Source organism: Lepidochelys kempii, chromosome 6 (assembly GCF_965140265.1).
Source record: "Lepidochelys kempii isolate rLepKem1 chromosome 6, rLepKem1.hap2, whole genome shotgun sequence".
In the NCBI taxonomy this organism is placed as follows: Eukaryota; Metazoa; Chordata; order Testudines; family Cheloniidae; genus Lepidochelys; species Lepidochelys kempii.
In genome coordinates this window covers 52095076-52121963 of record NC_133261.1, presented here as the reverse complement: position 1 = coordinate 52121963, position 26888 = coordinate 52095076, and the positions used below count along the sequence as shown (strand labels likewise).

Genomic DNA, 26888 nt, shown 5'->3' with positions numbered 1-26888 from the left:
TTGATATGCATAATAAGAACACCCACTGAATATTAAACCCTCCTTATGCTTTAATATATGAGCCAACCAGTAACTCATGGGGTTTAGGAAGAAGCTTCCCCTGGTGGTCAGTCTATTCCACAATTGTCCATTAAGCAACTCCTTGTCCCTTCCTTAGAAACATCAGGTGCTGGCCAATGTCAAAGACATGACACTGGTCGAGACAGACCTCTGGTCTGATCCAGTATAGCAGTTCCTATCTTCCTGTCCCAGCACACTTGCTAGGTCTCCTGGAGAGAAAAATATCTGGACTCTGAAAGAAATAGGAGTCCTTTATATGGAAGCTCTTTGGAGCCAGGAACATGTCTTAGCCTGCATTTTCTAAATCACTTGCATATTATTGTTCTGTGTTCATACATAAATATATATTAAAAGAATATTAATATTAAAAGAAGCAGTTTTTTTCTGCTGATTAAAGCAAGGGGCTGGGAGTTGAGTCTGGGGTTCTAATCTGCCACTGATTTGTTGGGTGACTGTAGCAGGGCTTACCTGGTCTAGTTTTGGTTGCTGCCTCAGGTTCCCTTCTTCCCTAGTTAATAAAACTCACAATCTGAGTGTTTTCTCAATAACCCTCCCTTTTCTGGGAGTCTGGTTTATTCATGTAAAGTTCAGAACAACATATCTTCCACCCAGCCTTCCTAGCTATGTCACATCCTTGGTGCAGGGTTCTTAGCCCTGTCCATGTTGAGGCTTTCCTCTTAGCAAGCTCTTGCTCCCTGCAGGTTTCTGTCCCAGGCCTTCTGCCAAAGCACCTTAAGAGAGTTACTCAGCCTGGGCCTCTTCTCTGGTCTTTTCCTGGCTATTCCCCTGCTCTTGAATAGAGCACTCATGCCCAGGTCTTCTCTAACTGGAGTTTCTCCTCTGACTCACCCACAGACTGCCATCCCAGCAGGCCTGGGTCTTAGTCACATGCTCCCCATTACATGACCCCACTCATTTTCTCCTCCTGGGGGAGAGGGGCTACGGCTGGCAAAGGTGAGGTTGACCCACAACTCCCTTGAAGGGCCAACTCATTCTTTGACAATGACCTTGACCCACATCACCACATCATGAAATGGGCCCAGCCATGCAGTTTGGGTCAAAATGTGGGTGTCGTTTGGGTCAGGTATTACTGTTTGGCTCCAACTTCTACAGGAGTTCCGTGTAAGCCCCTACCCCTCTCTCTGTCTGTGAATAGGCATGTTTTTGTCTCCTTCCTTGGGAGTTGATAGCTAGGAAGTCAGCTGTTCTCCCTTGTCTTTTCTTTCTCTGTCTCTGTTTGGTGCCAATGGAAACAGTGTACAGTACCAAGCCCAAAACCATACATCTGAAGATTTGTGATTTCTGTCCATGTGCAGTTTGCATATAGTTCCCATAAATCGCATGGAGAGGAGTTAATGTGGCTCACACTTGACAGAGTGTGAATTATGGTGTTTACATGTGTTTTGAGATGCTCAGGTTTGCATGTATTTAAAGCAGCTACCTAGGATTAGGTAGTAGTAGTTACAAATGGAAAAGATCTATTAAATCATCCAGTCCCATCACTGCCCTGGCAGTATAAAGTGCTCCAGCACAGGACATATCAGATCAATAATGGGCTATTCCAATTATGTCCCAGGACCAGCCTTGCCTGACCTGCCAGCAGAAGACATCCTCCTCTTTCTCTCCAAACACCAGGCTCTCCTCTCTGCCGCGGCTATGCCACTGCTGGCCCCCGTTCTTCGCTCCCTTATGCATCTCACGCTATCACAGCAGGAGACCAGAGCCCAGCACAGGGAGAGAAGAAAGGAGGCAGCAGGCAGAATGTCTCCTTTCCACCCCCACTCTTCAATGCCCTAGTCATCTGGGTGTGGGAGAGGGCAGAGAGGAGCCTCATGGGACATGGACAGAGGAGACTTCAGGGAGGAGGTAGAGAGACTCTGGGAACAAGAAGAGTAGAAGCCCCTGGGGCAATGCTCAGTAAATTCAATTGACATTGGCCTCCCATCTAGGACCCTAAGTAAGTACTTGGATGGCTAGCCCATGCTACTGCAGCTACAGTGCTAACAAGCGTACATTGATCCAAGATGGAAATTACACCCCAGTGTAGACATCCTCCAAGCATTTTATACCAGTGTTCAAATGGAAGGATATTGGGGTAAGTTCCTGCCCTCATGGAGATCTCCCCTTCTTTGCATACGACTAACCCATGTCTTTCATAGATTCCAAGGCTAGAAGGGACCATTGTAATAATCTAGCCTGACTTCCTGTATAACACAGGCTACAGAACATCCCCCAAATAATTTCTAGAGCAGAGTTTTTAGGAAAAACCCCAGCCTTGGTATAAAAATTGTCAATGATGGAGAATCCACCATGACCCTGGGTGGGTTGTTCCAATGATTAATTACCCTCACAGTTTAAAAGTTCACATCTTATTTCCAGTCTGAATTTGTCTAGTTTTAAATTCCAGCCATTGGATTATGTTCTACTTTTCTTTGATAAATTGAAGAGGCCATTATTAAATATTTGTTCCCAATGTAGGTACTTATAGACTGTAATAAAGTCACCCCTTAACCTTCTCTTTAAGTGAAATAGATAGAGCTCATTGAGTCTGTTACTATAAGGCATGTTTTCTTAACCCTTTAATCATTCTCGTGACTCTTCTCTGAACCTTCTCCAATTTACCATCTTCCTTCTTGAACTGTGGACACCAGAACTGGATACGGTACTCCAGCAGCAGTTGCACTAGTGCTAAATACAGAAGTAATATAACCTCTCTACTCCTACTCAAGATTCCCCTGTTTATGCTTCCAAGGATTGCATTAGCCCTTTTGGCTACAGCGTTGCACTGGAACAGCTGATTATCCACCACTTCCAAATCTTTTTCAGTCACTGCTTCCCAGGATGGAAGTGCCCATTCTGTCAGTATGGCCTGCATTCTTTGTCCCTATATGTATACATTTACATTTAGCCATATTAAAACATGTGCTTGCACCCAGCTTACCAAGCAATTCAGGTTGCTCTGGCTCAGTGACCTGGCCTCTTCATTATTTACCACTCCCCCAAATTTATGTGTCATCGGCAAACTTTATCCATGGTGATTTTGTTTTCTTCCACGTCATTAATAAAAATGTTAAATAGCGTCGGGCCAAGAACCGATCCCAGTGAGCCCCTATTAGAGACACACCCATTCGATGATGATTCCCTCTTTACCATTACATTTTTAAACCTATCAGTTAGCCAGCTTTTAAACCAGTTAATATGTGCCATGTTAATTTTATATTATTCTATTTTTTTAATCAAAATGTCATGTGGTTACCATGTCAGATGGCTTAGAGAAGTCTATTTATATCAGCACTATTCCCTTAATCAATCAAACTTCCAATCTCATCAGTAAAAACAGTTTAATAGAGGGGGCATGTCCCTAGGGGGCTGCTGCTTCTGGAAGGAGAGTTTCAAAGTCAGCAACATTTTGGGAGCTCCAGTTCAGCCTGGTGAGCCTGTCAGGTGGTGAGCCTATCCCATTGCACTTAGCAGCAGAGAGGTTGTGTGGGTAAAAATACTTCTGAAGAGCTATTTTACCCTTTGTAATAGACAAGTTGGCACTAAATACCAAGTAGTTTCTAAACATGTCCCCATGGGAGGATATCTCCTTCCCCCTTCCATGATCTTCACTTGCTAATTGAATAGTGGGCCATACTAATCAAATGAGCACAGTCTATTTTCCAGGAACAGTTATAACCGTTTTTGCTAGTGAACTTAATGTAACTTCCTTTGACAAGTCCTGTTACTGCCTCCCTCCTTGACTATGGGTCTGAGAAAGCATTTTTGTTTAAATGAGGGAGGGGGAGTAGTAGATTCACCCCTCTGCAAGAACGTATCCCCGTCACCACCCCTGGAAACATGGAGTTTATCCCAAGCTGAAGGGCAAGAGAAATGCAGGAGTTTCTTGTTAAAACATCATCAACATATCACTGTCAGATATTAATCTCACACTTTGCAAGATATACATGTGAGACATGCCCATTCTGTGCATCGCTATCATGCACTTCCCTAACTCTCATGCTAGGTTACTTGGTTTTTTTAAGGCGCCCTTCCCCCCCCTTTTTTGGGAGAAACTGAATGAAGCAACGGTAGCTTTCTTCTGCTTTGAAAACAGAGTATGTTCTTGGACTGTATTGAGCCCTTGTAATCCAGGCACTGGGAGTCAGAACCTTTTCCAGAGCTGGATTACTCTGTTTTATGGGCTGCCAAATGTCTCTAAATGTCAAAAACTCCTAAGGAAAATGTGTCGTGCAGAGCACGGCACATACATAAGTTTATTGCTCAACTTGAGGCATCTCCCATTAATTTTCTGCAATTTTTTTTCCATATTTTCCGAACTGTGGAATAATCAACGTTTGCCTGAAGGCAAAGGGCACCCAGGGTAAAAGGCCAGGTAGTGCGATAGTACCATTTATTTTGTGAGGGGGTGGAGAGTGTTGGCATTTCATCCCACTGAACTGGTCTGTCTCTCAGAGAGTTTGGATCATATAACAGCAGCAAGGATCTTTGCTGACAGATTTTTGGGGAGTAAAGTAACACAAAGCTGCTCCTGTGAGCATGCCTAGGAGGGTCATATGAGCTGTGAAGAAAGGAAATAATTGTGTAAAAGGGGGCATAAAAGGAAATCCATTCCCAGGGCAGAAGTCCCATGGACGTGTAAAGCTTTCACGGATAAACAGGAGCTGAAATCTTTGGTCACTCACCTGAAGAGATAGCGATTCCCTCTGACTTACATAGTAATATGGAGTGTTGGGGTTTGGGGCAAGGGGGAAGAGAACACTGTAGCTGGGCATAAAGTTATTGCAATGACATAAGCAACGCTTCTGAGGGCACAAGGCTGGCAGGAAGGTCATTTCAACAGAGACTGCAATGGTTTGGGCAGTTTGTTCCTACATTTAGGTGCTTGTCTGAGTTTCAAAGGTGCTGAGCTCCTGACTTCCAGGGGAGCTACAGATACTCTGAACCTTTGTAAATTAGGCTGCTATTGTTTCCTAGCTATGCAGACAGCTCCCTTTTAACCCTATTCCCATTGGACTTCTGTGCTGTAGTGATATTCTTCTTGAGCACAGACTGGCTACATGTGATAATTCTGCCTCACAGGCTTGGTTTCTAGGGTCTAATGGACCAAGTAGGTAAGTGAAACACGAGCAAAGCAACTAAAATTAGAAGAGCAGCCAGCAAGTGGAGAACAAACCCTTTACTAGATGGGCTTTTTTACAGTCTGAAGTCATTCCCTCTTGGTCACCACGTGACCTACTGCCTGCTCAGGAGTGAGATTTAAAGCCTTTGAAAATTCTGCTCAGATCAGGAAACTTTTTTTATCCCACAAGCCCTTCACATTCCAGGTCTGCTGGTGACTTTGTGACTGACTCTGGTATCACATCACCAGAGGAGGGAATCCCACACATTCCGGAATGGGACAGAAGCCTAGTGAGTTGTGGAAATGTAGCTGGATATCAGGACAGCCTTCCTACTGGTGGGATCCTATTGAGCTGTGAGATAATCTTCTGAAGGGAAGCACTAGAAGCCTCATAACTTGGCTCATTTAAAATGACTGCAGGTTGGATAAAGTGCTTGGGAATGTACTGTCAGGAACATCTGTGCATTAGTCAGGGGGCATTGACTAGGTGATGGAATGGGTCTGTGAGTTTGTGGGCATTTCTCTTCTGCTGAGAACAGCAGAAAAATGAGCACGAGGGGAAACTGTGCACTTTGTATGCAACAAAATCATGGTGCCTGGTTAGCATGCACCTTTCTAGTAGCAAAATGGAAGCAGATGGTACATGTTTTGATGTGCAGATATTCCAACTTGAAGACATGGCTGTTCAAAGCCTTACACAGGGAGTTCTGCTTGAAAATCCCATTATTTGTAATAATTTCTAACAGGATTTGTGCTTTCAATTCTTTCCCCCCCCCCCCCATCTCCCTATGCATCACTTTGAAAATGCCTTTCACAGTCTCAGCCACTTTCATTAATACCCAAGTCATTTTATATTCCTCTGTTGTGTGTGTTTGACTGATTTGAACTTTATAAAGAAGCAGCACCCTCTCCCTTAAGCCCTCCAGTTTAAATGTTCAAAAGGGAAACAACTCTTTGCTACTGTGAATCAACTCTGAGGTGGATTTAGTTATAGAGTTTTGAAGTATACGTGGTATTTTTGAGCCTAGCACTCGGGTGGCAGGTGCCTTTGGAAAAAACAAACAAATCATCATTTGTCAGGCTAGCTGTGTGGGAATACGCTGATACATTCGAGGCTGTAAATCAGGTACCCAGCTACCTGTGCTATATATGCCTGTGTAACTGTAGGGCTGTTTTCTATCTTACTGCACCTTTAAAAGTAAAGGAGGCCTCCTAGCCTGTCTCAGACATTCCCTGAGAGTTATCCCAAGATGACAAACATTATTATCATTATGTATGTTACTGTAATACCTAGGAGCACTTGTCCTGGAACAGGACGCCATTGTACTAGACACTGTACAACCACAAAAGTAGATGATCTGTGCCCCAAAGAGTTTACAAGCTAAGTAATGACAGGTTTCAGAGTAGCAGCCATGTTAGTCTGTATTCGCAAAAAGAAAAGGAGTACTTGTGGCACCTTAGAGACTAACCAATTTATTTGAGCATAAGTTTTCGTGAGCTACAGCTCACTTCATCGGATGCATCACTGAATGCATCCGATGAAGTGAGCTGTAGCTCACGAAAGCCTATGCTCAAATAAATTTGTTAGTCTCTAATCTAAGTAATGTTACAGAGTGAGTCTCTCACACACTGTACTCTCTCATGGAGACGACATATTAGTTCTTTATCTGTTTTCCTTTTCCCCTTCAGTCTAAAATAAGTCCTCCAAACTGAAAGTACATGTTTGATGTTTGTCTGTGGAAAAACATACCTGACACATAGCTCTTACAGCTCTGTTGAGACCTAGAGGGCCAAATGTGTAGAAATGGAGACCTGATCTCTGTGTGCAAGGAATGTAGAGTGAGAAGAGCCATTGATATTAACAGCACAAAACATGGATTAACCGAATGTCAAGGGGGAGCCTTGAGTAAGTTTGGTTAATTGAATAGTCAAGGATATTTTCAATGTCATAACGGATGGTCAGATCATTGTAACAAATCCCATGTGGTAGAGGCAACAGAATTGTTATATCCGTGTCAGTCCCGGGATATTAGAGAGACAAGGTGGGTGAGGTTATATTTGTATATGTAAAAGATATTACCTCACCCACCTTGTCTCTCTAGAGACAACAGGTGCATTTATTATATAAATCACTCACACATGAGGAGCTAGGACAACCCCTTCAGCTCCAAAACCACAAGCCTCAACCACTTGAGCGAAAAGAGCCTGCTGATAGCTAGGAGCAGTAGCAGGCCTCATAACCTTCTGTGGCCCAGATACCAGGAGGCACCATTCTTTATTCACTCAGTCTCACACACTGTCACATAACTCAACATGACTCCGTCTGGGGTAAACTGAAGTTCAGATAATCAGGGCTGAGCTGTCAAAACTCTCATCCCAAATCCAGTTTTTTTACCTGTTAAACTATCAGTCAGCTGCACTCAGCTAAAGAGGCAGACTTTGCTTTTACAGGGGGAGTTTTATGCAGTGATAAAACAGGGAGCCTTCTGGCCCACTTCCCAACATTCATGTCCAGGAAACTGTGGAGTACATTTTATCTCACCATACAAGATAAGAAACCAGCATTGACTGTAACGGGTCTCTTCACTCTCTGCACAGGCCCTTCATGCTTCTGCCCCCGCTGATGGAGTGGATGCGAGTGGCTATCACCTACGCTGAGCATCGGCGCAGTTTAACTGTGGACAGCGATGATATCAGGCAGACGGCCAGGCTGCTCTTACCAGGACTGGACTGCGAACCACGGCAGCTGAAGTATGTGGGCTTATCTTTACAGTCAGTTATAATAATCATAGCACTTTGTCCTTCTGTATCACCTTCCATTGGAGGATGTTCTCAAAACACTTTATAAACATCACTGAATTTAGCCTCACAGCACTCCTGTGAGCTAAGGAAGTTTTAGCCTGATTTTACAGATCGGGCACAGAGAGATTGTGACTTGCCCTCTGTCATGCACACAGTCTGCAGCAGAGGCAGGCTAAGAATATAAGTAGACTGATTCCCAGGCCCAAGTGTTAACCACAAGATCATCCTTTGCCTCTTTAAATACCCTGGTGAAGAGCCTAAGTCTAAAATGTTAGACTTAGAGAGCCTTCCTCCACACATGGATTACTCATAATTTTATAGTAAGCTGGGGCCGCTAGTACTCATTTGTGTTTCAATGATTGTCTATGTTCTGCTAAATTTACTGGTGTTAGCACTGATTTTGGTATTGTGAAACTGCTTTGTGGAACCCCAGCTAGAAATGTACACATTAGTGCAAAGTGAATTTTTCCTCCTCAAATTAATCCTGCTGCATTTAATTAATGGTGACCTTGCAGTGGACATATAAACAATAATAAATGATATTTTTAACATTGTAAGGAAAAAAATGTACTGTTACTTGTAGGTCTTTTGTGCGAAGAAGGGAGGTGAATCTAGTGGTTGCAGCAAGGGGTTTTTAGTCAGGATTTCTGGGTTCTAGTCTTAGCTTTTCTCCTGATTCTCTGTGTGGCGTAGGAGCAGTTACTTCACTTTCCTGTGCCTCAATATTTACCACAAAAGGTTGAAATAAACAATGTAAAAGGCTCTGAGGTTCTGAGATGGCACTGTAGAAGGGCAAACTATCAGCATTCTCTCTTGCTCGTTTCAGTAGTTCTCCTTTCAATCTTAGTTTCATAGTTCTTTTTTCAATCTTTCCTCTAGATTGAATGAACTGTTCAAAACTCAGGCTTCCCACTTCAAAGGTATCCTGTGCTGTTTTAATCTCCACAGGTTTTTGTAAATTCAATAGAGAGATATTGTATATGAAACACAAATGGCTCCTTAATTTCTAGGTTACATGTAGAAAAAAGAGGAAAGGGTTTTTCAGGTTCTGTTTCAGAAGTGTATTGATATAAATTAAAGGGAAATTCCTAGACAAAAAGTTTGCTAAGGTAGAAATAAGGCTGAGAGTACATACTGATAAACTACAAAGCCACCTTTAGAAACCCAGGCAATCCAGATACTCTCATATGAATGAATGGGGTGAGGGGGAGGAAAGAGGACAGGGATTCAGCCACAGCATGTGGAATATACAGGAATTCAGTTCTGTATTCTGATTGTTGAGAGGGGAGTTTCAAAACTGGCTCTTGGAAGGAGTCTGATGAAGGTTTCTATCCATGTTGTTCTGATTACAGGGGGAAAGAAAAAATCTGTAAGAAATACCAAGTGCTTTTTTCCTTCCCACACCCATATATTTTCTCCTGCCGTTCACCAAAATATACCATACCATAAATCTTTCTTTGCAACCAAGGCAGCTTTTGCATCAAATAATGCACATCATGTTTGCAGCAGAGGGCAGAAATCACAAGTCAGAATTGAACTTCATAAACGGTTTGTTCTGACCCTTCTTTTCTAAGCTGTTATCCCAAAGGCCCTAAGTATTCCCTATGATGGGGTTTTTGGAGGTGGGAACATTGACTGTGCTGCGTGAAAAAGGTGTTGAAAAGAGGGAGGTGTCCCTATTGTAGTGCCAATGACATGACCCTCTCACTTACAGGAAGCAATTGTGTCTAGTGATTAGAGCAAGTGACAGAGAGTCAGGACTCTTGGGTTCTATTCCCAGCTGTACCTCTGGCTTACTGAGTGATCATAGGCAAATCACAACTGCTCTGTCCCTCCATTGCATCGTCTACAAAGTATGATGATAATTCGCACTTCGCAGGAGGATTCTGTCACTTGGGGGGGATTTATGGATGAAAGGCGGTGTAGAAGGGTAAGTGCTGCTGTTATAATGACCTCTGTCCTAAAACTTTATATATCTATCTTCTGATAAAGATTTCTTAGACAAATAGTTCTCCACACCTGTTTGTTTGAGAGACAGTGACTATAAGATTTTCAATCCAATGCTCTCAGTGTATCATTTCAAAAAGTGATCTATAAACATCATCACTCCTCACCCTGACCTTACCTGCTTAAATGGACACCATCAACTTAAAACCACTCAGCTATCTGAGATAGCCTCACCTATTGTTACAAGCATAGCTAAGATCACTGTAACCCAGAGAGATGAGAGCCAAAGGTATTTCTCTATTTTTCTAGATGGCTCACTTGGTGTATTTGACAGCAGTCAGTGTGTAGTCAGTTTCACTATTTCTGTGGCATTGGTTAATGAGTTTCCCCTTGTTTTGCACAGAGCACTTACTTTGAAACTAGGACAATGTGACTGCAGAGCCAAACAAATGAACAGAGTAAGGTCGCAGCTCAAGGGCAGGCACAGCACCTGAAAATACATTTAACTCATTTACTGAAATTCACTAGACTTCAAGTTGACAGAAGCTAATTGTTCTCAGGGGAACATAGGAATCTAGTATCATAATAATAACATTTATCATAGCAGTGTGGTCTGCTTGTCCATCTAATCACTTACCCTACCTCCAGGATTGACTGTTTGTCCACCTGTGGCCTCTAGCAGTGGTCATTGGTCCTTCGCCTGTTACCTTACCTCTGGCAGTAGCTATTGGCCTGTCTACTGCATTCATCTTTGTCTAGTGCCTGATGATTCAGACAGTTCACTCCTCCATAGACACCTTTTCACTGACCTGCCCTAATAACGACAATCTAATACATGAAAAATCTCTCACAATAACAAAATTCCAAGACTGTAATGTTACCTTCCTACTGAATTTTTCCTAGGAAATACTTAGACATTAGCTCCTTTCTGAAGGATAGTGTTCTGCCCTGGGCATAGTTGACACTTCTCTGGATAGCCCCTGGACACTTGCATAGCCCGTGAAGCACCTGTCCCACTTGCTAGGAGCATGAGATTTGAGGTGGTTTTCAAGTGTAAGTCCCTGCATTGTGGGGTGAAGTTGGGACCTACTGAACCCATCTAGTCATAGCTGCAGTGTGGTTTTCCGTCCACAATGGGGAGAAACACCATTGTAGGTGGCACCTGCTCAGCTGGGCCTGAGCTGAAGGCCTTGTCCCAGGCACTGCAAACCAACACCTGTAAAATGAAAGGGATGGCTGGAAAATGCTGTTGCATGGCTTTGTACAGGCAATACAAGTGCAAGGTATTCCAACCAAGTGGGTGTTGTAACACCTTTTCACCTAGTATAGGCAAGTTCTTAGTAAGAACTAAACGGGCAAGCGCTTGCAGTGTATTAGCCCAAGAAGTCATTCTGTGTGGCCCTAGGCAACTTCTTGATAGTGTCTAGTCTTAAACCAAAACAATCTTCCTACTTAGCTCCACTGGATAGAGGCTCACATTGGACTCTCACCTAGTGTACCTCATGCTTGTAGATCACCAAAGTCCTCATATGAGTTTTGGCTGTGGTATTGTGCTGGACTCCCACGTACAATTAGGCCAGCCACTAGATGGGTGAAGGACTTTGCTAACTGGACAAGTCTGTTGTGGCATCTGGTCACAATTTGTCATCAGCCTGCAAAGACAAGAGTATGAAAAGTTACCAGATAAGTTTGAGACCCTGCGTAAGTTTCATGCACAGCCTTCTAAAACCATGAATGCATTACTTCTCTGGCAGCCCACGCAAAGTTTCAAAAGAGGTTAAAATATGTTGAGGTTGTCTAATTTTTCAAAGGAAGTTGGCAGCCAAATACTGCAGCAGCTGGGAGTTTGCGCAAGAGCCCGTGTCAGGACAGGCTGCCAGTGGAGAAGGCAGCAAATGAAATCACACAATGTGGGTGACCATGTCAAGGTTCAGTTGAGATAGGAAATGCCTACAACTTGGTGATGTTCCTTCAGTGCACAAGAGAGGCTCCTAGCCTCAGAATTCAGATGTCTCTCAAAAGATAAGTCTGGAGATTTACAATAATCTCCAGACTCCTTTATCTTTGTTTAGAAGCAGATAGCTTGGTAGCTGTCAAGAGGATGAGAATGGAAGGAAAGGAGCCTAATATAAATATAGCCCAGGAGTAAGTTTGCTTTTATTGGGGTGGATCTGAGAATGGTCTGCCACCCAAAAGAAGATATGGACAATCTTCATTATAATGCAGGGATGAAAAAATGTGGGAGTAAGGTGATAAAAGATCATGATAAGCAAAATCTTATTTGGGAATAGTAGCCAGGCTCTTACATAGAGCCATAATGATTATTTAATCATGGAACTATATTTGTACTTTTTATTTCAACAGAGTTCTTCTCCCTCTCTTTCTCTGAATATGATTTCATATACATTTGATGCATTACAATTATATAACAAACATTTCTGCAGGCAAAATAGAAAAACCCAATAATGGAGCATAAAGCCATCTGGAGAAGCAGTACTATAACTAATTGCTTATTTAAAACACAAACCCTCCTGAAATGATTGCTGCACTTTTTGGCCTTTGTCCTCAACAGACCTGAATGCTGTTTTAGCTCTTTCCGAAGACTGGATGCTAAGGCTGCTACTGAAAAATTCCAGCAGGACCTGGGTTTCCGAATGTTAAATTGTGGAAGGACTGATCTAATCAACCAAGCTATAGAGGCACTGGGACCTGATGGGGTTAACACAATGGATGATCAGGTATATGAGAAGACCCTGAGAAAGTTTTCCTGCATGAGCAAATTAAATATTTTTTGTAGAGGCAAATCAATGCATGATGACTCAGGTATTTTTCTCAAGTTCTAGCTTGGGCTAGCCTGTGAACTCTTAAAGAGAATTGTTTCTACATCGCTTGGTGAGCAGCTGCATTCCCTGGAATGCTCTATGGCATGTCTTCAGCAGAAATGGAGGATAGATTAGTATTCAGGATATATAATAGGAAAGCTAGATTTTGTTTTGCACCTAAATGTTTGCAAAATTAAGATACCTACATGCTTGCTGCCAGTGACTAGTTCTCCAGTTGAAATTCAGGCCAGGTCAATGAGGAGTGACCAAAAGGTGTTACTATCTGATGGCTTTTGGGTGACCTGTATGAACTGAGTTAGATGCTGCTCTTAACGCCCCAGTTGGAACCCTCTACAGAGAGGCCAAGAAGAGCTCAGCAGGCAGATGACTTCTCTATCCTTTCACTTCTGAAGTGGTCTCTTCAGATCTGAGTTGAGGCACATGAACCAAATAGCCTGGAACTGCCCATACTGACTCTGTCCCAATGATTAACAGTGGACTTCCGTACAGGGCACCTTTCCTTGCACTGAATTTACTTTGAATTAAAAAATTACTTTGAGATGACAGTACAATAGTTGTGGCAATGAGCAGGAGCTGCTTCTATTCGGGGACAGCAAGATACCTATTAGGAGTGGAAAGGTTGACAAACATATTAAGGCCCAGCTTGACAAAGCCCTGGCTGGGATGATTTAGTTGGGGTTGGTTCTGCTTTGAGCAGGGGGTTAGAGTAGATGACCTCCTGAGGTCTCTTCCAACCCTAATCTTCTATGATTGTATAATATCTATAGTGCTGCACATCATTGCAGGCTTGCAGACTATATTTTAAAATAGACCCACCTTCACAAATGCACATACACCTATTGCTTCTGGAGTGGGGGAGAGGGGGGGAAATTGCCTGTAAGTGTGCAAACAAGCATTGTCCATGCAAGGTGGTTGTGCACAGGTGAGTTATTAGATGCACAATGACCTGATTTACATAGGCTTTGTGGGCATAGGGGCAACAGCACACATTTGTGGGGCAGCCTGGAGGAAGACTAGCACCACTTTTAAAACAATACAGCTGGCTCCAGTCTGTTTTGTTTTGTGAAAATCTGCCACTTGGGGGGTTTTTTCCCTCACATTTTTGTGGTTTCAGGATATAAAGCCCAGAGGACTTTTGTTCTTTCAAAACAAATCTTTGATATTTTTTGCCTCTGATACTTTGTTCAGTGACCTGCTGATTTATTTACCCTCACACCAAAGAAATCACAGCGCAGAGCCAATTGCCAATTTTTTTCCCTTCAGCCAGACAGAGGGTGGGGGGTTGTTTTTCAGCCAAACTCTGCACTTTGATGGTTTTTGCTGACAGCACAAGCTAAGGGGTTTAAAACTTTGTAAACAGTTGATATCATAGTCTCATTATCACCCGATTGATGTCATATTGTAGCCAATCCTACTGGAGGATTTCATTGAATTAGTGTTAAGGATTGCTGTACTGGTGTTTACTTTGCATGTCCTCAACAGAGGACACCTCTCCCAAATTTACAGCCCAGCATCCTAGCATCTTATTGACTAAGGAGGCTTGGAGGAGGATGTCTAGGGAGACACTGCTGTTCTGTGATTAGCCACTTGTATCACTGTGAAACAATGCAAGACGATTCTCTTCTTTCAGAGTCCCAAGGTCTGAGCATGCTTTCTCTGCTGCATTACCAACTAAGGATGGGGTTAAATCAAAACCCTAGATGTCAACTCTACCATATGTGGGATCTGGATCCAGATCTGAACTTTGCAGCTGGCACCTGTTTCTGTAATGGGATGTGCCAGAGCCAGCATGCCTATGGAAAACTGACTTAAGGCCTGGAAACAGAACCCAGGTCTATTGGACAGCAGAGTGGAGCATTAACCAGAGTGATACCTAGCCAGCCCAGCTGATACATTCATATTAGACTTACCCTGGCTAAAGGAAATCATTCTTAAAATGCTACACAGTAGGCAGGAATCTCTGAGTCATTATAGGCAGGTGTGACTGCCCCACTCATGGCGAGCAGAGCTGGACAAAACTTTCCTGGTAAGGGCCACCCAATCAGATGGAAGTGAAATAGCCGCTGGCCCCACCATTCAGAACCAGTTTCAGATTTTGAAGGTGTTTGTCTGAAGTGTTTGTTCAGACCCAGCTCTAGTCGTAGCCTCAATACTCAGAGTAGGGTTACTGAGGTTTGAGCTTGGAGCAATGTCTTGGGCTGATTTATGGTTTCCAATGGATGCCATTTGCTACTCATTGGTTTCATATGGTTTTGTGGGGAAAAAATAAAACTCAGAGATTTGGGGTGAGTTTCCTTTTGAGTTCTTGGTTTTTATCTGAACCTGAAATGCAGATTAAAACTTGTGGGGAGGGGAGTGCAAAAGGCCCATGACTCAAATGGAAAGATGGAGTTATACAAACCCCTTAGAATTGAACCCCTGAGTTTGGCAGGGCTCTAGTTACAAATAGAGATGGCCCAGAACCTAAACCACAGCTCTAACTCTGAATCTACAGCTGAATTTCCTACCCTTGTCATGTGCCTGCATCAAAGCCAAACCCCAGCTCCAAGCATTCCCAGAGAAGGCAGTTCCAGCTTCGGATCAGAACTGTCCCAGGTCTGGGGGCATTCAGATTCTGGCCTTTTCAGAGAGAAGCTTGAGCAGCATGTGTGGGATCCAAACTCCACACCTGGCATTTGGATCCAGGGTTTGATTCAGGCCCCTTTGTAAGAATGAGGCTAGATTATTGTTTGATTAGTGCAGACATGCCCCTTTGTGAAAAATTCAATCAAATAAAAAAAAATTAAAAAACCCAGATAATGAAAAGTGAAAGAACCTGAGACGTGAGCTTCAGTCTATTTCATCATGAAAGCATTTTGGCCATTTACTTGGCTTGGCTATTTCTGGAGTGATTTGTTTGTAAATATGGCCAGTCTAGCTCATGAGTAATCTCTGGCTGGTCATTGTTTAAACAGAGAGAAAGCAAGAGAGAGAGATTTTATGGGTAGAAATGTTCTGTCAGTGCTGAAATACTTTAACAAATATTGTTTTGCCAATGGAGATCGTATTTGCCAAGTAAACTTCTCTGTGTTTGTTTCTGCTTAAGTTCCCCTGGCCAAGGAGGATGCAAGGAGCTCTATTCCTTTCCTGCAGCCTTAGGAAAGGGGCTGCCTCTAAAAACATGGCTCAGTGCAAAGTTTAGGATTTTAAATAACCCATTTAAAATGACTGCTAGCTCATCTGCTATTTATTCAATGTAGGACATATCACATTCCTATTTTAATGTCTTGATTTCCCCCGCAGCACACAGAAATCACAAATGCATATACATCCCCTGTGCACACACGCACACATTGTATGTACATCACACACTGCACATTATTTATATATATATTATAAATATACACACACACACACCTATATTGCAGACCCAGTTCCATCAGCCCCTTTGGCCGATGGACTCTCTGCTGTGAGGCCTGTAGATACAGGCTAACTGTTGCTGACTTTTCTTCCTGAAGGGCGTGACCCCGCTAATGTATGCCTGTGCTGCTGGAGATGAAGCCATGGTCCAGATGCTGATTGATGCTGGAGCAAATTTGGACATACCAGTAAGTAAGGGCCAAAACCAGAAAACCTGCTCATCTTTGATTTGTAAATAAGCAGGATCGGTTATGAAATCGCTCCCGGCAACCAAAAGCTCCAGCTTGTGGAGTTTGTGCACCAGACTTACTTTCAGAGCTCATTGTTTCAAGGTTTTGGGAGAAATAAAGCCCAAAGCCCCTTGGAGTGCGCAGTGGCTGAAATAATGATTGACATAGGGAGCAAAAAAGGTCTCCTTTTGGAAAGAGCTGCCACTAAGGGAAATCAATAGGCACATTAGAGAAGCCCAGACGAGAGAACACAATGATCAGCCCAGGCAGCACTCGCTGAATGGTGTCAGTCTGTCACTACCAGGGATTGTTATTCCCCAGGGAAATGCCAGTTACAGTAGAGTCTGAAGAAGATGGGAGAGAGACAGAGACTGCTATGGTCAATAACTGAGCTTTTCATGTTCCCAGGTTCCTGGCAGCAATCCCCGATATCCCTCAGTCCATCCCGACAGCCGGCACTGGACTGCACTCACCTTTGCTGTGCTACATGGACACATTTCTGTAGTTCAGGTAAGCAAAGGGGAGGGAGACACAGTTGTGATGAATCCTTAAAATATACATAGAGAATGAGGGGTGATCTATTTCTCTGAGCACAGGGCAGGGAGCCAGGACCTCCTAGCTTTTAAACCAAGCTCAGAACTGGGTTCCCTTTGTTGCTTTGGTCTTTTTAAAATCACTGATTATCCATGTACCTGTAAAATGAGGGGAATGTGACATGCCTTACAGTGTTGGTGGGGGTTGATTCGTTAAGCTCTGGAAAGGCTTTGACAATGAAACATTCTACAAATTCTTATTCTTTTTTCTAATTACTATTTGTATATTAATGTCTTAAGTTTTTCTGGCCTCAAAACAATGTGGATCAGCCACTAACAATGGTGTCTGGTGAACTGGTGCTTTCAGGGGAGTGTGCCCAAGTATGGGCAGAGTGCTTGGTCAGCATGTTTCTTGAAAGTATTAGCTATGGCCTGGATACTTTTTATAGGTGCAAAAATTGAGTTGCCTGTCCATTCCTGCTTAGAAGCCCGCTCCTGAGAGAAGAGCACCCTATGCTCCCTTTGCATGCTCCAGCCCTGAAAGCTCTGACTCTCCTACAAGGGGTTCTGAATGTATCATCAGTGGGAGTGCTGCTACATCCAGCCACTCCTTTGCTCACTCGGTACATTTGGATTCCCTTCCTGCAAGCTCTGTGCATGCTCATCGCCAGTCTTTCTGCTGAATTCACACAGAGAGCATGCAGAATTGGATGCCGGGGTGCCTTGTGGAGCCCTCCAAGGTACCCACTCTCTCTCTCTAACTTCAGAGTGAGTCAAAACTGATCCACAGGAGGTTTTCAGCTGCTGGTGAGGCAATAAGCAATTTCTATTCAGCTCTCAAGGAAGACACAACTATAAGCTAATGTGGGGTTTTTTAATATTTGGTTTTACAAATGTATGCAAATATAAATGCAAATTAGATTCATCCTTCATGTCCTTGGCAAGTTGCCAGTGCACTCTTTGCATTTCAAAGGTTGTACAATTTTAATTTACATGTGAGATAATACATGTGATACTCTCAGGAGACAGTGCTGAGAAATACATCAACAAGGCTCCTTGGACTGAACTTAGCCTTCTGCTCCTCTGGGCCGTATTATGTTGCCTGCAGCAAGTGTTTATTCACTTAGATGTTTTAAGTATTTAAACTTCTAAATCTAATGTCAAAACCTTCCCTACAATGATCATCACTGAAAGAGTCCTATCTCCGCTTTCTCTGAATGTAGTGAAGCCCAGTGGAATTGCCTCTTTCTTGATATCCATGACTGGATTTGCCAGATCTAGCTTCTCCATCAAGGGAGAAATAAATTAGTAAATAGAAAAAGTCATTGTCCTCCACCAGCAATATTATGCTGAAAATGTAAATGTGAAATTACCAGGCACAATCATACATCCAGTCTGTGCCGAGGCAAGGGATGTAATAAATTGGTGACCACCTAGGGCTCCATGATTGTCATTGTGCTGCATACTATGGCTGCTCAGAAATGCATGCCATACCAGCAGCATGAATAGAACCCAGATCCTCCTGCTCCAAAAGCACAGGTTCTTGCCATGTGAATTAAAAGGAGATTAACTCCATCAACTACCAGCAGTGTAAGGTTTATGCCATGGATGATTGTGACTCTGGATGATTGTGGATGATTGCTGGATGATTGTGACTCTGTCCAGTAGAGGAGCAGTGGTTTTCCCAGAGGAAAGAATCCCAACTAGCTGCCCTCTATGGCTATACATGGTCAACAGGGTGTCTGCCCCTGCCTGGAAATACAAATGCCCAGACCTGCTTTGTTGTTCTTATAAATGAAGGGTTCTTCTTCAAGTGCCGCTCCCTATGTGTATTTCCCAGTGGGTCCACGTGTGCCCGAGTCTGGCAATTCTAACAAGCAGTGTCCATTGGCCTGCACTTATACAGTAGTTCACCTCATGCTCCCGACCGAGGGCATAAGAGCCATGCACAGGCCATAACCTCTCCAGTTCCCTCTTACCACCACATGGCCTGTGTCAGAATCCCTGTGTCCACGGATTTCTCCAGCTTTTATCCTTGTACTCTAAGTCAGGGGTGGGCAGACTTTTTGGCCCGAGGGCCACATCAGGGTACCAAAACGGTATGGAGGGCTGGGTAGGGAAGGCTATGCCTCTGCAAACAGCCTGGCCCCCACCTCCTATCCACCCCCTCCCACTTTCCGTCCCCTGACTGCCCCTCTCAGAACCCCCGACCCATCCAACTCCCTCTGCTCCTTGTCCCCTGACCGCCCCCTCCAGGGACCACCGCCCCTAACCGCCCCCTGGGACCTCAGCCCTGTCTTGCCATAACTTAGAGGTTGTAAGGACAAGCTATATTGTCTCACAGGATCTCTAAATGGATTTCTGGGTGCATCATCACGTGCTACCAATTAGTGCACATCCCTCCACCTGACAGGGTAAGGGCCTACTCCACCAGAGCACAAACTGCCTCTACAGCATCAGTGGACGAAATACCATTACTGGACATAGGCAGGCAGCTATCTGGAATTCCATTAACACCTTCATTAAACACTACACGCTAGTTTAAACCTCCAGTGCAGACCCAGTAGTGGGAACTGCAATAATTCAAGCATCTTTCTTGCACCCCCACTCCAGTCTGAGTACCGCTTGTCAATCACCCACATGTGGAATACACATAGGGACCAGCACTCGAAAAAGAAATGGAGGTTACTTACCAGCAACTGGAAATTCTTTGAGATGTGTGGTCCCTATCTGCCCTCCATCCCCTCTGCTTTGGATCTTACTAGATTTGCGGTACAAGGAGGAACTGGAGAGGCATCGGCCCACACTGCCTCTTACGCCCTCAGTCTGGAGCCCAAGGTGAATGACTGCGTGTGTGCAGGCCAATGGACACTGCTTGTTAGAATTTACATGCATGGGCACCACGTGTCAAATGCAGCTAGGGATGACACATCTCAAAGAACTTCCAGTTACAGCTAAGTCACCTCCATTTCCTGCCAGTTGATCCCGCTCCACATGATGGTGTCAATGTGACTTTGTTACTTTTTGCTACTTCAAATGTTTGAAAAGGATATTGTCCCCACTCCTCCATGGCCAGTTACGGCTGGCTTAGCGCCAGTCTGCCTGCAAAGAGTTCCCCCAGGGTGGGGGCTGGTTAACACCCTGGCCAAAGTAAAGACACAGTTTATGCCCCGAATGAGGATTAGGCTTCGCGGGTGGCAGATCAGGGAAGCCCGAGGAGTCTCGTCATCCAGAATTTGCAGGGCCTAAGGTTCTGACAGAGCAGTTTGGCTCTTGTGGCAAATTCCGTTAGCCATCTTGTCTGCTTCCTGCACAGCATGTAACCAAATGGCAGGGATTTCCCACACTGCAAAAGCATCTAACCCTTTTGAGTCTGGAGATCAGATGAAAACGTGCCCACTGGGATACAATAAATAGGGGGCTTTAGTCTCCTGTCCATCTGATACCTTTCACCAGTACTAGACTGAGTATAACAAAAACAAAAAAAACAAGAACAGTAAAGAGAGAAGAATAAATAAATCCCTAAAGAGATGTTAGCCATGAGCCCCTAGGCTTCAGTCCCAGACGCAGGCAACAAACAGATACATGTGAGAGGTGAGTTTGCCTTGCGATGGATATTTTTCCTTTAGTTTTTGCTGAGCTCCCTTTGTGTTTTTCACCCTTTGCTACGGACCTAATGGGTTTCCCTCCCAACACACAGGCTCTTCTGTTGTGTCTTTCTGAATTGCTCGGTTCTGAACTTCTTGTCTCTGATTGGTCTTTTGCAGCTGCTCTTGGATGCTGGTGCCCATGTTGAGGGCTCCGCAGTTAACAGCGGTGAGGATAATTATGCTGAGACCCCACTTCAACTGGCTTCAGCGGCAGGTGAGTCAAATAAGATGCTTACGTTCTCACTCCCAAGATCACAGGAAAACTATGGCAGAAGTATAGAAGTATGGGTCAGATGTTTAGGTTTTAGTTACATGACTTGGGATTTACTTTGCATTGTACTTTAAGCCAATTAACAATGAAAGGTGTAGCTTCCGGGGGTTAGATAATGGGATACAGTACTTTTTTCATGCCTAAATCACTAGTGGAAGCCTAGCCTAGGTTAACAGTATCTGAGAGCTGTTGCCATCTGCTGTTTGGTGACCGACCTGAAATGTGCTGCTGCGTGTCAGCTCGGTCCACATTTACTACTGTCACTAATTATCACTTCCTGCCAACAGCCTCAGCAGGGAAGCCAAGTGCTGAGTGGGACTGCAGCGTGCTTTCCCTCATAGTGCATGCATGGGGCAGCATTGGGAAAGTTAGGTTGCCACTGTCCATCCTCTGCCTCTCCTGGAGCTGAATAGCCTCCAAGGCTGTCAGACTAACACCTTTTGTCAGCCCAAGAGTCACACTGGGAAAAACCATCCTAGGTTGTACAAAGATCTTTGCTTTATCTCATTCGTTTAAAAAAGAAACAACATCTTGAGCCTGTTTTCCAAGCAGGTGCCACGTCGGGGGTTTACATGGCATATAAGGACTCACCTGTGCCAGCTCAAAGATCATTATTCTTCTCCCTCACCTGCAGCCTACCATTTTGGTTTTCCTCTGTTCTTTCTCCATTGTTTGAAGTCTGATTATTATGGGATGGATTCTCTGGTTTGCTCTTTTTGTGCCATCCCAATGGCATAAAGGGAGCAGAAGGTTGTCCCCAAAGCTGTTGTAGCTGGCTCTCCCACCACCACTCCTGCAGCCTCTGGCAGCAGGGATGGAGGGTGGCTGGAATGCATGGTGCTCCAGTTATCCACGGCTGCAGGATGACCCCTTGCGGGCCATAGCCAGCTAGAAAGTTAGAGCAGCCCCCAGATTCCCTTTTGGACCCCCTTTTAGCTACACTCAGCAGGAGCTGACAACTGAGAATCTGTCCATATTGAAGCCAGATGCATGTACATCTGCTTGTAATGTAGTTTGAATTCAAGATGTTGAAACACGAGGGAAATGTAACTTTTTAAAAATATAGTAAAATATACCTCCCTTCCCCCCCACCCACCCCCCATTTATACATAAAGACGTGCCTGTGCTTCAAATAGAATACAGGACTGGGTGCCAGAACTCCTGGGTTCTCTTCTGAGCTCTGCCTCTAACTAGTTGTGTGGCACTGGGCAACTTAGCCTCTTTGTGTCTCAGTTTCTTCCATCTGTAAAATGGGGATAATAATATTTGTCTCCCTCTCGGGTGTTGTGAGGCTTAATTAACACTTGTGGGGTGCTATAGAAGTGCCTTTTAAAGGATGCTGGAAAATGGAATTATCATTACTTTTCTGCCAATTCTTAGGGAACTATGAGCTGGTCAGTTTGTTATTGAGTAGGGGCGCAGACCCCCTCCTGAGTATGCTGGAAGTCAATGGGATGTCCTCATCGCTTCACGAAGACATGAACTGCTTTAGTCACTCAGCCGCACATGGGCACAGGTAAACCTCTGTTCAAAATCAGCCTTAAATTGAAGACCCTCTCAGTGCGGGGATTCGTATACAATTGTTGTACAAGTTCACTGAGGTCTCTTGTTGTAGGGTACCCGCATCGCACACAGGCTGTAGCATGGCTTTACACCACAATTCCCAGACCAAAAATCCCTATCCACACTGGTCTAGGAAGTGTTGCTAGAACCCTCCTGGCAATAGCCATGTTTTAATGCAGTAGAGTTACTAGCATTATTCTGACTCCAGTGTGGCCAGACCCTGCACTTACTTTTGAAGGAATGCATTGGAAAGTAATTATCACTTTGAGTGGTTCTATTCCCAGAATAACTGTGTAAAATTGGCACCTTCTTATTCAACAGATGCAATCCCGCAGGGTTTGCAGATCTATATTTTAGTCACTAAAGTCAGCAAATAAGTTTTTCTTCTGCTTTTTTCACACCTGTTAGCAGCACTACAGAGCCACCATAGCTAGGAGAGAAGGAGCTGGATTTGTTTCTGGGTCAGGCAGCAACAACAGAATTGTTAAGTTCCAACTGCAGGGCACAATTCCGAAGATGTGGGTCGCACGTGTATAACTGGAGGCAGAATTTGAAGGCAATGGGGTTCCTGAGGTGCAATCTGGGGCAGAATTAGGTCTGCAGAAACTTTAATACAGATGATGTGTGAATCAGAAAAAAACCAGCTTGGCTCTTCCATTCCAGGCTGTGTTTGCAGGGTTGGTATTTAGAAATAACATTTCATTATCTGTAAACTGATCTGGAAATCATTCTAGCTCAGTCTCCATCAGAAAAATTAGTTTTGGTGTAACCACATTGATATAGTTACACCAATTCCAAACCCTTAACCTAGATGTGCTGCAGCAGTGTACAACTGGGCTTACATCAATGCAGCGCATGCTGGTAACTTACCAAATTGAATCATAACAATGTAAACCCCACTTTATATTGGTGCAGCATGTCTGCATTAAGACTTGGCTCCCCAGGAACTACAGTGATGTAGTTATACCGACAAACATTTTCCTAATGCTACTTCCCATGACTCAAGAGCTTGTGAAATGTTGCACCTTATCTTTTCAGTGTTAACATCCTTGATTGTGCAATGTCTTATGGTAAAGCATCCGATGGGTTAATTGTGCCACAGTAAGAGTCCTCTTTCTATAACATGTTCTTACTATGCAAATAATGAAGTTAAGCCTCCTATTTCTGGATGATTTTTGTGGGAGGGTGATCAGAAGGCATGAGATTATGTAGTATCAATTCATGCAGAAAGGGTAAAATCCAGTTCTTTGTGCACTGAGAGTGCCAGCTAGTGGCAATTCAGCACAACATCTTATGTTGGCCTAATTGTCTTGGATAGCCAACATCTGTCCCTTAAGGCTTCTCACATCTGTAGGAAAACCAAGGACCCAGGAATTCTAAATGGGACCCTCTGGTGTTGGACAGGGGCAAGCCATTGCTAGTATTGCTGGTCTGCCAGCCACACAAAGCAAACACTCACAGGATTTGATGAAACCAGTCCTGACTAAACTGCCATAATAATGTTTAAAGACCCAATCATTAGAGGAACCCAGCTCCATCTCTGGGGGGAGGAGGAAGGCATAGGTGTTGGAACTAGGGGTGCGGGGCATGCTGCAGCACTCCCTGGCTTGAAGGGGTTTCCATTATATACCAGGTTTACAGTTTGCTTCAATGGCTCTCAGCAATCCCCCTGTAAAAATTGTTCCAGCACCCCTGGAGGAGGGGTTCATCTCTGGAAAGAAATGAGTCACTAAGTCAGGCTTCCAGGACTTCTGGGTTCAAATCACCCTGCCTGGCCTGTCTGGTTTGTGGGCCTTTAATTTATTAAAGAGCAATTCCTCTTCTTTTTCCTCCACAGAAACGTGCTGCGCAAGCTCCTGACCCAGCCTCAGCAGTCGAAGGGAGATGTTCTCTCGCTGGAGGAGATTTTAGCTGAGGGAGTGGAGAGTGACACCTCCAGCCAGGACAGCTCCATCGAGGGGCAGGTCAGGCTGTGTAAAACCAGGATGAAGGCCCTGCAGGAGGCCATGTATTACAGTGCTGAGCATGGCTACGTGGACATCACCATGGAGCTCCGGGTACTTGGTAAGGCAGGTCTGAAGTAGCTAGAACCCTAATAACCTGTCTCTGCGAGAGCAGGGATTACAGGTCACTAGGAGAAGGGCCTTCACCATCAAGTTCAGATCTGACACACATTGATGGGGGAATAGGGTAGTCTCTAATTTAAATAGAAAAGAAATCAAACTGCTTACTGATCACTCAGCTGCATATTCAAAAGGGCCCACTGATTTAGAGTGCCCCAATTTCTGGAACAGCCTGGGACCTGAAGATCAGAGCAGCTGATCCCTTCACTCCACTCCATTTGAAGTCTGTCAGAGTTGTGAGTGCTCAGCACATCTGAAAACTCAGGCCCCTCTGAAGTGTCTCAAGTTGAGCTCTCAAAACCAGAGACAGTCAATGCCCAGGAATAGGATTTGAGGACCCGGCTTGCACCTATTCTTACACCTGTAAGGTAGACAACTGAAGACTTTGAAATGTGCATGTCTAAATAAGATAGCTCATCAGAACAAACATGCCGCAATACTGAATTATAGCTATCACAATGGGTTTATATAAGATTGGCTATTCTGTAATGGTGCAGCTAATCTGCAGAATTCAGATTGCTGCTATGCTTGCAGAGAAAACCGGTGGATGAAATGAAGGTTAAAGGGATAGCAGGCTTGGCAAGAACAGGAACTCCTGAGTTCTAATCTTTAGTCCTGACGCTAATTTTCTCTGTGACCATGGGCAAGTCACTTTGCTTTCCTGAGCTTTCCTCAGTGACTCAGCTTCCTCACCTTTAAAATGGGGATAGTGGTACAGTTGCTTTCCAGATTTGCTGGGAGGTCAAATTAGTTGTGTAAATTGTAAAGCACTTTCAAAATAAAAAGAGCCACTTAAATACGGATGATGATTAGAGTAAGAGAGGAAATACCCTCTTGCTTGCTATTTCAGCAACTACCCTCCCCCCACTCACTTTCCCTTGTGTCTGGTTACAGGAATCCCATGGAAGCTTCATGTGTGGATTGAGTCATTACGGACAACCTTTTACCAGTCTCGCTATTCAGTCGTGCAGAACCTCTTACGGGAGTTTGTCACTATTAAGGAGGAGGACTATAACGAAGAGCTGGTTAACGAAGGGCTGCAGCTAATGTTTGATATCCTCAAAACCAGCAAAGTAATCATTCATTTTTTAACAACATGAAGTTCAAATCCTTTGAGCCAGGAGTTTCACAATTATTTGATTATTGTTTGTACTAGAAGCAACGTAAACCCATGTCAGGGCCCGAATGAATTATGGATGTACAGACAGCCGTGGCTGTGTTTACCCAAGCTTATGTAATAATGCACTACCAGGGATCAAGACATGAGGGATCCAATACTTGCTTCCTCCATGTCAAAGATGCTTATTTTAATGGAAATCCTTGTATAAACCCCACTTTAGTGATTGGCTTTTGGAACTGAGTGAGTTTACAGTAACGAAAGGGATTACCTGCAAAGTACTAGGGAGCTCAGACTGTCGGTAGCATCTCATCTACCTTCCTGGAATTTTCTGAACAATATTATTAGCTGTTATTGAATAGCAATCTTTTTTCTTTCTTTCTAAAAGTTGGCCTGACCATGCTTCCATTGAATTCAATGGTAGTTTTTGCATTGATTTCAGTGGGAGTAAGATCAGGGCCTATATCATTGTAGACTCCCTGGAGATAGCAGGGAGAGGGACTGGATGGTTAAAAACTAATGCAAAATTTGAACTTTAAAATAGTGCAGAGCCAAGCAACAAACTGATACGTTAGGAACAGTTTCCTGATGATAAGCCATGCTGTGGATTTTGTTGTGTAGAAGTCGGGGGAGATTTGCTGTGTAAGGATTGAGCTCTCTTAAAGTAATTCTTTTTCCTTGACAGATGTGTGCCATAAACTTGCTGAGAATATTTTTGTGGTGAAATTCACCTGTGTGCATAGGTCTTGAGTTGGCCTCTCTGCACAGAGCCCTTATAGACAGAGTAGTCCTTAAAAGCAGCAAAGGAAGATTCCTATTATATAAGCAGCAAGCAAACTATTACAGCCTGTGGAGCCTACTTTTAAGCACTAATGATATAAATTCCTTCTTCCTTACAGAATGATTCAATCAACCAGCAGCTTGCAGCCATCTTCACCCACTGCTATGGCAGCAGTCCTATACCCAACATTCCTGAAATACAAAAGACGTTGCCGGCCCGGCTTGGTGAGATACTCAGCTTTATCTCAGTGAGACAATTTCCACAGTGGTTTTGCATTTTCTCTTTGGCGTGCTGCAGCATTTTAAACTTTTTTCCCTGTCCCATCTTTTTTCCAACAGATCCTCACTTTCTAAACAATAAAGAAATGTCTGATGTAACTTTTCTAGTGGAAGGAAAGCTGTTTTATGCACACAAAGTCCTGCTGGTTACTGCTTCCAACAGGTGAGT

At 44.0% G+C, this 26888-nt stretch overlaps 1 protein-coding gene across 1 annotated transcript in view; it reads left to right on the top strand.

Moving 5' to 3' along the window:
• The window catches only part of ABTB2 (ankyrin repeat and BTB domain containing 2), a 194234-nt gene that overhangs the window by 158198 nt on the left and 9148 nt on the right, over window positions 1-26888 (top strand). Inside the window, exons 4-13 of the mRNA XM_073347923.1 lie at window positions 7781-7933; window positions 12504-12669; window positions 16272-16361; window positions 16812-16913; window positions 20704-20800; window positions 22238-22373; window positions 24258-24484; window positions 25438-25616; window positions 26560-26665; window positions 26780-26882. Coding sequence (XP_073204024.1) covers window positions 7781-7933; window positions 12504-12669; window positions 16272-16361; window positions 16812-16913; window positions 20704-20800; window positions 22238-22373; window positions 24258-24484; window positions 25438-25616; window positions 26560-26665; window positions 26780-26882 — 1359 coding nt within the window. The remainder of the gene's footprint in view (window positions 1-7780; window positions 7934-12503; window positions 12670-16271; window positions 16362-16811; window positions 16914-20703; window positions 20801-22237; window positions 22374-24257; window positions 24485-25437; window positions 25617-26559; window positions 26666-26779; window positions 26883-26888) is intronic.